Source organism: Pelecanus crispus, chromosome 17, assembly GCF_030463565.1.
Source record: "Pelecanus crispus isolate bPelCri1 chromosome 17, bPelCri1.pri, whole genome shotgun sequence".
Classification (NCBI taxonomy): domain Eukaryota; kingdom Metazoa; phylum Chordata; class Aves; order Pelecaniformes; family Pelecanidae; genus Pelecanus; species Pelecanus crispus.
The window spans coordinates 2,770,132-2,786,169 of NC_134659.1; the positions used below are offsets into that span (position 1 = coordinate 2,770,132).

Here is a 16,038-nt window from a genome sequence, read left to right on the forward strand (position 1 = left end):
CGCAGGCTGGCGTCCCTCCCGAGCCAGCGCTGGTGCTGATCAGAGCCTGGAATCAGAAACACACCATTGCTGGAGCTGTTTTGCAGCAAACTGCACTTGATTGCCCCTGTGATCACTAAAGCATCCACTGCAGGAGTGGGGTCGATGACCTCCCTTTCTAAACCCATTAGCTCCTATTTGCATAATGATTCTGTTGACCTAAATTCTCCCAAAAGTTTCGGCTGCCTTCATCATACTTTCCTTCCTGCCCTGGATTTCTGGGCCACTCTGCTACACATTACTCACGTCTTCCAGCCCCCACTCCGAGGTAACTGCTTATCAGTGAGGACTGACACTAGTCCTACGGATGGACATTTTGCTCATCCTGGTTCCACTGAACTCGGTGTCAAGGTGTGCACCAACTTCACCAGTACTCACAGCGCCAGAAGAGGAGAGGGGAGGGTCTGGTACGTTCAAATCACTCCATAAGCTCTAAGCAACCTGGATGTTGTTCCTTGATACATTCTCTTGCCTGAATCACCAGCTTTTTCCACCCCCTATTCTACTCCCGTGTTGGGCAATGACCCACTTAGATACACGCCATACCACAAATAATTACCAAGATCCTTGTTTTATATCTGACCACATCCTCCCTCCACTCCCAGCCTCTCCAGTTCGTAATGATTCTCCCCTCTTCCCAGGCATCGCCGGTCATAGTAAAATAAGGGCTCTCTGAAGTTCATCATCTTTCTAGCGTGAGACCCAGATACTGGGCAGGACTAGTCCATCCAGATGTTTTGACATCTTCATCACTGAAATGAATTTGCAACAGTTATCTTTCTGTGCATCACTTCCTAGAATAAACCAAGGATTCGTCCACAGCCTGACATGGCAAGTAAGAAATAGGAAGGCTGCTGAACACAAACGAGACCACTCAGCAGTGCAGCAGGAACGCCTCGGATGCGGGCTGCCTTTAATCACGGTGCCAGTACCTACCATTGCAAACTGTGTCAGGGCTGCCCAGCGTTGCAAAGTCTTGCCAAGCCCGCCAGCAGAAGGTGAAACTGAGGCATGAGAAAGGTCGAGCGACTTGCCCGAGGCAAAAAGGCAGTCGCTGGCAGAGCTAAGATAAACACCCGTGCTCATCTGCCAGACAACCCAGGACATGCGCCGGTCCCCTTCACATGGCATCGCTCATTAGCATCACCTCAAAATAGCTGGTAAAAACTCCCTGTGCCGGGGAGCAGCAGCCCCCGCTGCTGGGAGAAGCCACTCCCAGGACCTGCCTCTGCGCCACGGGGAAACTATTTAGGGTGGAGATGTTTGGGGAGGGCTCCCAGACGCTGGAGGTGTCCGGTCTGTTATACTGCAGGTGGGGCCAGCTCCAGTCACATTCTTGGCTTTTTCTTTTTTTCTGGGAAAAATTTAAATGATCCAGAGATGAACCACGCCAGGCCTCGCTATGTCATCGAACGTCCTGCATACTCGGTCAGCCTCTTCGATGAAGAGTTTGAGAAGAAGAGCAGAAGTTACCCCATTGGGGAAAAATTGAAAAACCTTTTCAGGTAACATAGAATGCTATAGCTGGGGCAAATCTAAACCAGATTTGGTCTGGAACTGGGACCTAATTCGGACCTGGGGATATAGTTCCCATTTTTATTCTGGGAAACTTTCTCCATGATCTTCAGGGCTTTGATGGGTGAAAGGCACAGGGGAAATGCTAATTGTACTGAAGCGAGTGAAACTGGTTACTCTTTTCACTGCCTCAGCCGTTGCACTGTAAAGCAAATAAGCAGAACAGTTTGCGCTAAGTGCATTTGGGATTTGGGTTTCTGTCTTCCAAATTTTTTAATAATGAAAAAGGTATAATCGGTGATGTAGGGATGAGTGTGTGGATTATTCCTTTAAGCTTTCCAGATTGGATTTCCTTTTATCAGCTTTCTGATTAAAAACAATACGGGCTTTCCTTAAAGAAAGATGATTAATCCTGCTGATTGCTGTCTTGGAAATCTATCTCCATTCCTTGGGAAAATGAAGGCAGTAATACAGGAAAGAGAGAACATGCATGTTAGCAGGCAGAGATGTGAGATGCTGCATGTGTCAACCCAGAAGCAATTTTCTTTCAGACACACTTGGGGTTTTTTGACCAAGCACCTGAAAAGGTTGATCTTTGGCTCTGTGCAACTACCCCGTGAATCTCTGAGCTGTGTTTCTTCCCTACAGCTCACCCACCCTCCACCTGAAGGGTATTAGAAACAAAGACTCAGGATACTGGGGAGCTAAATTCTTCGCTCTGTGCAGGTTCTCCTTCCAGATGTGGCAGCATTGGGGACCTCCCACCAAGTCAGGAACATCCCCACAATAATCCTCCACGGCACATCCAGCTAGTTAACTGCAAGAGCCTTGCACTCGCAGGGAAGGGCTGTGCACCAAATACTGGGCTCGGGATTTGGTGTGGGAGAAATGTTGAGACATTCCTAGGAAGATCCTTCCTTGCTTCCTTGCTTGCTCACTTCCCAGCTCGCTTGCTTCCTTTCTTCTTTACTTATTTGCATTTTTTTTTTTGTCTCCTCTAGATGTTCAGCTTCCAGATTCAAACTCATCCTCTTTAGCCTATTCCCTATACTTGTGTGGCTTCCCAAGTATAAAATTAAGGAGTACATTGTGCCCGATGTTCTCGGTGGGCTCAGTGCGGGGACGATTCAAGTGCCACAAGGTGAGACACAATGACTTTCTGGGTCACTGAGAGGGGACAGCACTTTGCCAGTTCAAGTAAAGGTCTGCAGATGACAGCTATGTCCAGTCTGTGGGGGTTAGCTACCTTTACTGCTGACATGTATAAACCCAAGCTCTACCTCCTATCTGGTTGTCCCTATATTTTTCCATGGAGCCCTTCCCAGCTCTCTTTAGCCTCTCTTGCCCAGAAAGCAGCAGCCTGTGCTGGCCACAGCACCTTCTTGGAGCTGATGTGTGACCAGGGCAGGGGGATGATGCCAGCTGCACTGACCTGGGTGACCTGCCCATTTCCCTTGTGTTTTCCAGGGATGGCCTTCGCGCTGCTGGCCAATCTGCCTCCCGTCAATGGGCTCTACTCCTCCTTCTTCCCCTTGGTAACATACCTCTTCCTTGGCGGTATCCATCAGATGGTCCCAGGTAAGTGTCTGCAGAGCAATTGTCTGTGCAAGGCAATTAAACACCCACTGGCTGGGAACACCCAGTGTGTCCCAGAATAGATATGTTTGGGCATGTTTGGTTCATCAGGGGTTTGCGGGATCCCTGATTCTGGCTGCACAGCGGGATCTCACCCCAATGAACCGCTGCTGCGTCCCGCTGCGGGGCTGGCTGCGGTGATGGGCTGGGCGTCTCAGTCTGGACAGCTGAACCTGTCTGAGTGCCTTCCAGGACAGGACAGTCTCTCGAGAAAACTACTGACATCACTGTGTTGTGCTGTAGGTACTTTTGCAGTCATCAGCATTATTGTTGGGAATGTCTGCAATGAGCTGGCTCCAGAGTCAGACTTCCAGTACTTGAACCACACTACCAATGAGATCAGCGTGAATACCACTGCCCTGGAAGCGGCCAGGCTGGAGATCTCTGCCACATTAGCCTGCCTGACAGCCATCATACAAGTAAGGGCTCACTCCACTGCCTGTGCTGCGTCCTCTGGCCAGAGCTGACCCACACAGAGTCAGCCAAGCTCTCTCCGTGGAGCAGAGATGGTGGCAGCAGATGCTAGAAGAGGCCCCACTTCTAAGTGGATGATGCCTCAGCAGAGAGGTTTTGGGAGGATCCCGCCCCAGCTGCAGTCTCGGTGTGAAATTCTCCAAATGGACTAGCCAAGGGTGAGGCCAGCCCCTGGGGCAGGATTGCAGCCAGTGATGACACCCCAGCATGCTGCAGCTCTCCCTTCCCCATCCCTGCTCCGGGAGAGTCTGCTCAGCCCTGCCTACGCCACGGCTGCATGGGAGGGATGTGCCCGCTCTCCCGGCGGAGCAGCCTGCCCGACACGGGCATGCTCAGGTTCTGCACCTCGCCCTTTCAGGCTGGCATGCTCCTAATAATGCCTTGTCTGTCCTACCCTAGCTGTGCCTGGGATTCGTGCAGTTTGGCTTTGTTGCTATCTACCTCTCAGAGTCTTTCATCAGGGGCTTCATGACAGCAGCAGGGTTGCAGATCCTCATCTCCGTGCTCAAGTACGTCTTCGGCTTGACAGTCGCATCTTACACCGGGCCCTTAGCTATCGTCTATGTAAGTGGGTGCTCTGGGCAGGGGCCTTCCCTGCACCTCCTCCCCCAGTGACCAACACACCGCAGGCATCACTGCCTCCCGTGCAAGGGAGAGGGGGGCTCGGAGAGGAGGAAAGGGTGGAGGGAGGGGGAATACGGCTGTCTGCACCACTCCCAGCCCAGCACACCTACGCTGCTGGTGTGTTTCCTATATGGTATTATCTGAGCCCTTGTCTGCTAGCTTCTAATTAGAAATAATGAAATGGGTCTGGGATTTGGGGAGAATATGAACTATGTTGCTTTACAGCAGGAGTCTTGCACAACTGATAGCAACAGAAACTTCTCCTATGAGCAGGCTTACCCATTCCTGGGCTTTCCTGCATCTTCCATGGATGCGTCCTCTATTGATGCAGCTAGAACTGCACTTAACCGGACAGCGCAGCCCCAGGGCTGGTTGCTGATCTCTCAGCAGCAGGGTTTCTAGCACTTCTCTCACCCTCATCACATCTCAGGGTGTTTGCAGTCGATTATGGTAAAAAGTGTTCTCCATTGTGCTGTCCACACTGCCTGGAGTCTCTGGTTCCCCATGACACCTTCTCCTCTTCTCTCCCCTTTAGACATTCATTGATATTTGTAAAGGTCTGCCCAAAACCAACGTGGCCTCCCTGGTCTATGCCTTGGTCAGTGCTGTGCTCCTGATCATTGTAAAGGAGCTCAACCTAAAGTACATGAGAAAGATCCGGATGCCCATCCCCATGGAGATCATCATCGTAAGTGATGCATGAGCTGTCCCTTGCACCCTCCAGGAGACAGTCCCTCCCCTCACCGTACAGCCCTGGGACACCCACTTCTGCTCACAGAGGGCCCGTCATGTAGAGCATCTACACAGCAGATATGACGTGACCCCCACATGGCTTGGGGTCCGAAACTGGGCCATCCTCATGGAGGATACCTCCGATGCCCAGCTCATCCCTGTTAGATTGTAGCTGCATCTTGGTGATGCTGAGGATGAGGAACATAACTCCTGCTGGGGAGGTTCTCTCCTTTCCTAGCCCAAATTTGGTGCTCATTTTCTACTTCAGCCCCAGCAAGCTTAGTGCTTCTGAGAGAGCTCGTGCTCTTTCTGCTTACTGCTCTTTTATTCTCTCTACTTTCAGGTAATAGTTGCGACTGCAATCTCTGGCAGCTTTAACATGCCCGAGAAGTACGGCATGCCAATAGTTGGGAAGATCAGCATGGGGTGAGTGCATCTGCAGGTCTGACTCAACTTCCAGATAGTTTTCTTTCCTCCTCCTCCTCTTGCACCCTGGAAAACAGCTCAGTCTCCCCTGCTGTATGATGGTCCCCTTCCAGGACTGCCAGGCAGCACTGCTTGCACCCTGTTACACCACAGCCACCATCCACACACGCTGCCCACAGTGTAGGCACGGATTATGTCATTCCTAAACACACAAGCTCCTCACCCACTTCACCAGCCTCTGGACACTAGTGTCACAACTGCTTCTCACCTCCGCTCTGAGTGCAGGTTCCCAGTGCCAACCCTGCCCCTGGTGAACAAGTGGAAAGACATGATCGGCACAGCTTTCTCACTTGCCATCGTGGGCTACGTGATCAACTTAGCCATGGGGAGAACGCTGGCAGCCAAGCATGGCTACAACGTGGACCCCAACCAGGTAACGCTTAGTCTGGAAGGACGCGGTCAAGGACCATTCCCCTTGCTCTCAGGCGTGAAAGGAAAACCTCACTGCATGAATGAGAAGCTTTCAAACGTGCTCTGCTTAAAAGAGACGTGCTGCTCCCGTGCATGCAGGCTCACGTGGCAGCTTGCCATGTGGGGGTCGAAAGGACGTGGCAGATCCATCTCCCACAGACTGGAGAGAGCCTGCAAAAGGGAAGAAAGCCTCAGGTTGAGCTCTCTGCTTTGCTCTCCCTCCAGACCTGAGGCTTCAGCCCTGAGTGCTGGCACAGGCAGCATTTCTTCAGGTTGTTGGAGCACAACGAGGCACATGTATTTCTCACTGAGCGGAGAAAGACTTGGATTCCTGGTGTGTCACCTAGATACTGTGAGAGGCAGGACACTAAATAATCCCCTTCTGTCATCACTGGCACAGTGGCAGCTTTCAATAACAGCCACACATACCACATAAAGCCCTGCCCTTAGTGTGTCAACAGATGACAACGTGTTTATGTGGAATTGTGCTTCCAGGTTTCCCTGCTTTACCAGAACCCATCCCAGCTCTTAGTGGAAGGAAAGGGTCTGGGACACGCTGCAGGGAACCCAGGTCCCTTCGCCGGCCACACAAACCCCAGACGCGGGCACGTGCTCTCCTGCCTGGCAGCTCACACGTGTTGGCAGGGCAGGTCGGGCAGCTGCCCTTTCTGATGACCACGTTCCCCCATCTCCACAGGAAATGCTGGCCCTGGGCTGCAGCAACTTCTTTGGATCCTTCTTCAAAATCCACGTGATCTGCTGTGCTCTCTCCGTCACTCTCGCCATCGATGGGGCAGGAGGGAAGTCACAAGTTAGTACCTCCTCCTCCTCCTCTCTTCCCTGTATGACCCTACATGACCACAAACCCTATAGCTGCTGCATGCTGCCGGCCTGACATTGCTGCTGCAGGTCTGGAGAAGCTCCATATATGAGTGCTTCACATTGCAGCTGTTCAAGCAGAATTTCCTCCCTCCCCAACCCTGTTTTGTTCCCCGGATGGTTCTTCGGATTAGTCACAGATGTAGGACTGTAAATCTGCACTCCCAGTCCACCTCCCCCACTTGAGCAGAGCTGCCACATGAGGGAAATTTGGGGTTATCTGTGAGTTCTGCAAAATGCTAGCCTATTTCTCAGAGGCAATCATCTGCTCACATAAAATATTGCAGTGACCAGTTGTGCCGTTGGCTGAAGCAGCAGGAGAGGAAAGACCCTGAGAGGGTTTAGGAAGACCCCGATGTTTACTGAAGTGATTTCTTTCTTTTTTGCAGGTGGCAAGTTTCTTTGTGGCCTTGGTGGTTATGGTGACCATGCTAGCTCTGGGCATCTACCTCGAACCTCTTCCAAAGGTAACACAAACATTTGTGCAAACAGCGTGGCCGTTGCGTCACATACTCCACACAGCCAAGCGAAGGCACCACCTTGCTCCAAAAACCCCTGATGCAAACTGCTGCACAGCATGGTTTGATCCTGGCCTGGGGTCCTGTCTGCCCTGAGTCTCTGGAAGTAAGAATAGTCCAAATTATTATGCTCAGATCCAAGTGAGATCTTTGTGAGCGTCAACCTTTCCCATTCCCTCGTGGTAACTGGACCAAGGAAGGGAGACACGGCAGAAAGCATCTGCTGCAAAACGTAGCACATCCACACTGCACATCCACATCCTAGCTGATACGATCCCCTCTCCTCCGCAGTCTGTCCTGGGAGCCCTCATCGCAGTGAACCTGAAAAACTCCCTCAAGCAGCTGGCTGATCCCTTCTACCTGTGGAAGAAGAGCAAGCTGGACTGCGTGAGTGCCTGGGGACGGGTGGGAGGCATCCGCCTGCCTACGCTGGCAGCTCAGCCCACGGCTGCGCGGGGCAGAGGCAGGGCGAGCAGGTAGCCCCCCCGGCAAGCTTTTGGGGCAGGAAGGTGGTATGAGTCCCCCGCAGAAGGTGGGTTTCACTTTCTCGGTGTGGTCGTGCTTCCAACCCCTCATCAATGAGGTCCTGAGCAGTGGTGGAGCCTGTCCTGCCCAGCTGAGCACTCTCGTGCTTAGCACACATATCAGAGAGGCCAGAACTATTACCTGCTCTGTTTAAATGCCAATCAACTGCGGGAGCCTGTTTGCCCAGAACTAGCCAAACCGGCCCTGCTCAATATCTAGGAGTCATGACTTAAAAACTCACACAATAGCCCTCCAGGGTGAGGAGAGCCCTTCACAGCGATAAGGACTCCAGGCACTGGTTGATGTATAAACCCAGGCAGGGGGTGCGGGGGAGTGAGAACGGAATTTGGAAATGTCTGACATAAAAAGACAGTGTTTGAACAGGACTCCCACGGCTGAGTGGTGTGTGTGGACACCGAGCCAATATCCTGTCAGGTCCCGACAAACTGCCTTATCGGAGAAATCAGGAGTCCAAAGGGGTTGACCTGAGTCATCAAGAGCTTTCCCAAAATACTGTTCAAACAGGTGCTGGAGAAGAGATGGGTTAGCAGTCCAGGCAGAGGTTTCACAGGGGTGTGACCATGACGTGAAGACACACTCTAGCACAGGGCATGAGCTACAAAAAAATTGGTCCATGCTTATAATTGAGCCTGGCAGACTGACCGGACCGGGGACATGCAAGGTCTGAGCTGACATAGGTATGCAGGCAAGAACCATCAGGGAAGGAACGTCACTGATGGGAAGATGCAATTCTCTGTTGGGAATTGTTTATGGCAATTTAAGCACATCTCTAAACGGGTTCTGCTGGTGCCTGGTGGGTAGGATGAAGGCCTGTGTTGGCTCTGGCAGTTCATGTGAGGGCAGGTGAAGTTACTGCCCGTTACCAGAGCTCACAGAAGGGAGCACAGACCGGCCCTGTGGGCTCCACAGCCCCCAGCCCAACGCCTGGGCAGACACCTGAGCAGACGCTGGAGTGAGCGGAGATGCACGGTGCTGCCTGGGGAACGCCCTGCCGGCGTGTCTCTGCCAGACGTGGTCATCACAGCGGAGGTGAACGGCTGTCAGAAACCTCTTTGGTTTGGCCCATGTGAATCATCTGTATTCCATGGCACAGCCTGACCCACTGCCCCAGCTGTGCTGGGTTTCCACTGAGCTGCTGGAACACAGCTCTTGCTACCAGCAACCACGGACAGACAGCCTACAGGTGCAGGGAGCATGGGGACCAGGCAGATGCCAATGGAGTGAACTGCATTTCCCTGACCTTAATCTCCCTGGAATTTGAACTAGATTCAGTATCCTGTCCCAAAATGGGGAACACCATATCTGGGTGATGTCAGACCATTGGTGTTCATCACCTCCAGTCTAGTTGTGTTTCAGTGCTAACTGCAGGGATCATTCCACAGACACAGCCCAGTGTGAAGTCTGGACGGAGAGAAGCCCTTACTTGCCATTTATATGCACCATGCATATAAATTAAGATGCTGAAGTCATCGAAGTTACCCTGATTTGTCCAAGGTCAAAGTTAGGTTTTATCAATCTTGAGGATGGGATTATAACAACCTGTTAATGATTCTCAGAGGGCATGTTTATATATGCTTAGGCAGGACTAATTTCATATGGAGGGAGATGCTCGAGTGCTAATACATAAAAATGATAAATGACAGAGCTCTGAGCTGAGAGGTGGAGCAGGTTTTGGTATGCTTTGTCATATTTTGTCATCAAAACTGCTCTGTGTTCGGGTCATTTATAGTAGGTGCTCAGACAGTTTTCAGATAGATGCTCATTCCTTCTGAAATGCTCTGACTGACAGCAGGAGCTTTCTTGGGGCTGGGAGCAGTTACCGAGCAGCAGATGGTCCGATCTGCAGGAGCCTTCTCCTGACTAGATGGGCTGATACTTTTGAACTGAATGAGTGGTACGGGTGTTCATGCAGCTGTGAAGAAACGCACTGGCTGCTTTTACAGCTGAAAAACTGAGGCTTCTGGCAAGCTTCCCAGCAATGATGTTTCACACGAAAACATGCAATAAACTGTATAATTAGAATAGCTGCAGAATTCAGGCCTTGGTCTTTTGATCCTCAGCTGTGATCTTTGGGTCCAGAATATCAGCACAGAGGCATTCTCCATGCATCACTGTGCTCCAGCCCGCAGAAGAGTAAAATGACCTGCTGTGCTCTTCTCCTCCTGCAGCTGGTCTGGCTGGTGAGCTTCCTGTCCGCTTTCTTCCTGAGCCTTCCCTACGGAGTCGCTGTGGGTGTGGGATTTTCTGTGCTGGTCGTGGTTTTCCATACCCAGTTGTAAGTACCGGCGTAGCTCCAAAAACCAAAAGAGAAGGAAAATCTCCCAGTTGCAGAATAAACGACAGATTATTTTTATAACTGACCTCTGGCCCATGTTTCGAAGGAACGTGTGGCAGGAGCCTGGGGGAGTGCAGGTGTCCTCCCCAGCCCCTGGAATGTGCAAACAGGAATGGCAGGCGCTAATTTACTGCCTGCATTCCCACTCCTGCACACGGTGAGCGATGTACACATCCCAAAGCAGGGGGAAGGCTGAAGGTATTTATTTCAGCACGAAAAGCTACCTGCATAGTTCCCAGCAGAAAATCCTGCTTATAAAAGAGCCCCGTATATGTGCAGAGACTGGCATGAAGTTTTCACACTATTTTTAATCCATCAAAGCCCTTTATTAATATTTCCCAGTCTGGGATCTCAAACTGCTGACTCTCTTTTGCCCTGTAGACTCTGCAGGGATGAAATCTAAGTATTTTCATAAAGTTTCAAATCCTAGTATGGAATGCGAAGCGAAGCAGTTTTCTTCCCCTGCAATATTTACTCTAATTCCGATCGCCTCTTTTCTCCTAGCCGTAACGGCTCTGCCCTGGGCCAAGTAACTTCCACTGACATCTACAAGAACCCTAAAGCCTACAACAAGGTAAGCAGAAGTTAAAGCATCCTTAGAGAAAATGCTGTTCTTTGCCACTGGTAGCCAGTGTGATCAGGAAACTCAAGTGCATGTTCCTGTCTCAGCGAGGTTGGTTGCTTCTTGTTTCAGGGGTAGCAGCAGAGCTGCTGTTCAGTTTGACCTTCCCAGTTACCTGCTGCCCAAACTCCCAGCCACCCTGCACCCCCCACACCCCCCGTCAGACCTGGTTTGAGCTCTTGTCTCTGTTGCAGGTACATGAACTTAATGGGATTAAAATTGTGACCTACTGCTCACCACTATATTTTGCCAACTCAGAGATATTCCGTGAGAAGATTATAGCCAAGGTGAGCAATGCCCTAACACATTTCTGCTTGCAGCCAATCCCAAATGGCCCTTGCTCTCTCCTGTATTGCTACATGGAGATAATTAAGCCTAGGACGATCACGAAAGATCGTCACATCCATCCTCTACTCTTCCATCCTGCGCCACATGCCACAGGCTGGGAGATAGCAGGAAAGAAATAGCAGCCCCTGATTACAGGGCTGAACAGGCTTTTTCAAAGAAAACTCTCTCTTTTTTCCACAGACTGGGGTGGATCCTACTAAAGTGTACTTAGCCAGGAAGAAATATGTGAAACGGCAGGAGAAGGGGACAGCACAACCACCAACAAAGCTACCAAAATTCTTACTGAGGCAGAACAAGGTAACTCGGTTTGGATTCCTGTGTTGATGAATAAGACCCCAAGTCTGCATCAAGCAGCTCCTCTTGACACAGGATTTTCTGCACTCTCTTCCTAGCCACATTTACCACCTCTTGCATCCTTTCCTTCCCACCCACATCTCCATTCCTCCCAACAGCCAAAACCTTAAGATGCAGGAGAACTGGGAATGGCTGGGAGCAAGAAAGCCATAGAGATGGCTAGAATGGAAACATGGTGAACAATTTGCTAGAAACTGGGCTTGCCCTCTTTCTCTAAGGGTGCACCTATGTCAGCATTTCAGTTCAAAAGTGCCCTTTTGAAGCACATTTCCCAGTCATCCAAGCTTCATTTCATTTGGATTGCTGAGCAGTCTTGAAGCACATGAACAGGAATCATTTAAAATTAACCTGATGTACTCCAACCCCAAGGGACATTCGGTCTAGCACCAGGCTGGAGTTAGTCCAGATTAAAACACTTCATGCCACTGAACACTTTAGGTGCATTCACATGTCAGGATCTCAGCTTGTGCTGATAGTTGTGCCCTGACTGTGCATTTCTGGTTTGCTGTAGAGCTTGTCTTTGCAAGAGCTCCAGAAAGACTTTGAAAGCACCTCTCCAACAGATACCAATAACAACCAGACGACTGCTAATGGTGCCAGCATCTCCTACGTCACGTTCCATCCACCTGCCAACGGTGCTGGGCAAGTGCACACCTCCAGTGAGCTGGGCAGCACCACCACTCTGCAAGGAAGCACTTTCAGTGTCATGCCTACAGCAGATGTTGACCCTATGATGACAGCACCGCCCTACATCAGCTTTCACACCATCATCCTGGACATGAGTGGCGTGTGTTTTGTTGACCTCATGGGCACAAAAGCACTGGGCAAGGTTAGTTCTGTACTACAAACAGCCAAGCAACATATCACGCAGGTACTATCTACTCTCTTGGGCAGCTCAAATAAAGATGTTTACCCTCCTCAATAGAAGGTTTGTGTGGCTTTCTCCTTCAGCATCCCCAGGACATGTATAAAGTCCTGGATAAAAGACTTTATCAAGACTAAACACAAAACGGGAGCAGCAGTGTTATTAATCCTCTCTCTCCCCTCTCATCCCTTCTAGTTGTGTTCCAGTTATCAGAAGATTGGGATTAAAGTGTTCTTGGCAAACGTGCATGGTAAGAATCCATGAAGAACACATTTCCATGTGATCGTCCCCCATTTATGTGCTCCTGACAGACAGGAGATATTTTTGTGTTCTTTATGCAAACTGTGCAAGCTGTCAGCCTTTTGTTGGACCAAACCAGAACAGATGAAAGAAGAGAACAGAAGAAAGGAAAGAGAAACACTGTTGTCTGTGTGTGAAATAGGTCTTTTCATTTGGGAAGTGATATGACTGGAACATCTCCACAGTTAGCATGTAGAAAAATAGATCCCTACACTCTCATTTCTGCAGCAAACCTGCTTCTTCCCTACGCATCCCACCCTTGCTTTAGCTCAGAGGACCACTGTCATGTGCACTTTCAAAGGCTTCCTTCTTTGGTTTCCTTTCTGTTCATGTGCTTTTCCTTTCTTCAGCCCAGGTGTACAATGACATTAGCACAGGTGGAGTCTTTGAGGAAGGAGGCCTGGACCGAAGTCACATCTTCTTGACAATCCATGATGCTGTTTTGTTTGCAATGGCAAATGTTAAAGAAGTTGTCCACCCACCCATCTTAGAAGAGGTAAATTTGCTCCCCAGTCTTTCTCCAGCTCACAGTACTGTACTATTAGGTTTGCTGCATCAGCACAAAGGAAGAATAACACCTGCACCTAATAAAGTTTATTATTTATCTCAAGTGGTAAAGGTCTAAATCCAACAAAATAGTTCATCTCCTAATTCTCATGTATGAGCCAAGTACCTACTGATTGAATTGATTTCAATGGGAATTCAGAAGCCTAAATGTCTTCTGCAAACCCCTAGCTGGGAGATTAACGTTGTCCTAGCCTGGAGAAGCCAAAAGAGCTGTTCCAGCACTATGCCCTCAGTTTGGTGTTAGCTGGAACACGCAGCTGCACACAAAGGTAGAATTTGGCCCTTGGAAATGAAGGCAAAGCAGATGCTCCTGGCCTTGAATAGCCCCAGCATCCATGAATGCTTCCCGTGGTGGGAGGAGAAAAGGCCGAGGCAGGAATGTGACGCATGCTGACGACACAGGGTCAGACAGGCTATTTCCCCAAATATGGTGGGTTTATTGCATGATAATTGGAGTTGGAGCCAGGGCAGTGTTAGCCAGTTATCTCATGAGGGTAAGTTATGGTATCACATATCTCGGCAGAGGGATATGTAAATGCCAGCTCAGTCAGAGGAGACAAACAATTGAAACAAGATTCCTTCCATGCCCCTTCTTGAGAATTTCCCTTTGAGGACGTGTGATGTTTTAGGCCTGGGTTAATATTTTTTTTCCTTTCTTTCAACTCGGCACTCTGCTAATTTGTGGATTTGATTCTTTCCTGCACAGGAGCCGCATCAGACAGAGCTCTCCATCTATGACGAGTCTGTGGATGAAAGCACTGCAGAGTTCAAGAACCTGGAGGAGGTTAGTTCTAGAGCCAGGGGTCACTTCTTCAGCTGTGGACGTAAGGTGGAAATCAGAAGTCGTGGTTGGGATTGATTAGATGGGAAGTCCCCTGTGCCATTGCCAGGCAAACTGCTAGCAACAGTAACGCTTCGAAAAGCTAGTTGCAAAAATAGTTTAAAACCCTTGTCATGAGGAGCTCTGGCAGGCACCTGGATGAAGGAACAGCTAGGTTACCCCACAGGGGAATCCTTTAACCCATTCTGGGCCACCCAGCTCAGGTCCGCAGTCAGACCTGTGGTCTCCACACACTGGGGTGAACTTGGAGAACCAGGTTTAGCTCAAGCCCCAAAGAAGGGTCACTGGTCAAGTTTTCCAGCACAGGCTTTGTTAATGCTGAAGTGATCTGCACCCGCTAAACCCAGGTCCCTGGGAGGAGATACATCCCAGTGCTGACCTTCCCCACGCTATCCATGCACACAGCTGGAAGCAGAGCAACCTCCCCGCCGCCAGCTTTCCCTTCTGGAGGAGGGCTGGGAAGGGTTGGAGTTTCTGGTGGCCTTTCTCTGTGCGAGTGAATGACTGCTGAGCTGTGTTGCTGGGTTTGTGCCATGACATCGGCCCTAACCCAGCATGCCTTGTGTGCCCTTTAGGAGATGTTTGGAAGCATGTTCCACTCAGAGACCCAGACAGCTCTGTGAGCGCACAGGGAGCGTCAGCGTGCGGGCAAACCTTCCCAAACAGACTCCTCTCTCCCATCCCTTCGTGAAGAGCTGCACTTCTACCGGGGGATACAATAAGTTTGCAAAGCAAGAGGCCATCGCACCTCTTGAACTGATAAATTCCTCCCTCCTTCCTGCTCTGCTTTTGGTATTCAGAGCAATGGACTGTGGAGCAGGCAACAGAAATCTACGGAAGCAGGAACTCAGGAAATGCCATCTCATTAATTACAGAAGAGAAGCGAGTTCATTTGAAGGCAGGTGCCTTAACACATGGGACTATTAGTCACTATTGGCAAGTGCTCTCCTTTGTCTCACACAACCGCACTCTTCTGCCCACACTATGTAATTTGGGCATCCCCCTTCTTCCTTTTCCCTCCTCCCTCTTTTCCTGATGAGGCGAAATACAAGCAGATGTTAAGAGCCTTTCACGGCTTTGATTCACAAGCAAAAGCAACTCTTGCAAGGTGCGGCGACGCAGCTTTGTAAGGTAACGTTGTTCTAAAATGTGCACTGACCTTCGGGGTGTCTGCACAGTAAGTGCAAACGCCGGAATTTCCCTGCGTGTCTGTGTAGCACCACCTCTGCCTTTCCTGTAGCCCCTCTTCTGTGACCCCTGCACTGCTCTCTCTGTGACCCAACATCCCAGAAACCACTGCCCCGATCCAGTGCTGTATTTCTGATACCCTGAAGACCTCGGTGCTCTGTCTCAGTAGGGCTACTTTCTGGATTACATTTTTTTTTTCTTACTACTAGGATTAGTTTGTAATCAGAAATAAGTATTCCTTGTTACTGTGTGTTATATGCACACATTGTCCTGCCTGCCCAGGAGGCTGAGTATGTGTTCAAAAGAGCCAGGGTCCAGTTCAGATCCCCTCTGAAGTTTTTTAGGGATCTTTCTATTAACTGAACGGCGCTTCAGATAAGGCTTTTAGACTGTGAATGGCATGAAAGCATGAATCCCAAGGGTGTTCTGACTCTTCCCATCTTCTTGCTGATTGGAGCAACTAAAAGATTTAGTCCAGAACGTGGATGAGTGCTTTGGGGAAAGATGTTGTTCCCAAATCATTTTGTTCACAAGTAGCAAATTGAGGGACAGGGACGGAAGCCCCTTCTGCACACTTTTCATAATGCCATAGATTCAGAGCAGTAAAACTGAAATTTGAGCGTATTTTATGCCTGCAACTAGGGAACAGCACAAGTGACAGCCTGTGCTATGCAGGGCTGCTGGTGACGAGCTCTCAAATGGTCACTTGTGCAGCAAGAGACAACTCCTGTATAGTATGTGATAGTTCCATAGCAATTC

The 16,038-nt window shown here is 50.0% G+C and overlaps 1 protein-coding gene across 1 annotated transcript; it reads left to right on the forward strand.

The window, feature by feature from the left end:
* The first annotated feature begins 1,419 nt into the window (after positions 1–1,419).
* On the forward strand, positions 1,420–14,714 carry SLC26A9 (solute carrier family 26 member 9). Its single transcript, XM_009480860.1, has 20 exons — positions 1,420–1,544; positions 2,556–2,695; positions 3,022–3,132; positions 3,433–3,608; positions 4,063–4,227; positions 4,823–4,975; positions 5,363–5,445; positions 5,731–5,878; positions 6,614–6,727; positions 7,185–7,262; positions 7,605–7,700; positions 10,028–10,134; positions 10,699–10,768; positions 11,011–11,103; positions 11,345–11,461; positions 12,030–12,347; positions 12,579–12,633; positions 13,034–13,179; positions 13,957–14,034; positions 14,667–14,714. Exons 1-20 carry the CDS (start codon positions 1,420–1,422, stop codon positions 14,712–14,714), a joined length of 2,421 nt encoding a protein of 806 aa, XP_009479135.1.
* Positions 14,715–16,038: the final 1,324 nt, after the last annotated feature.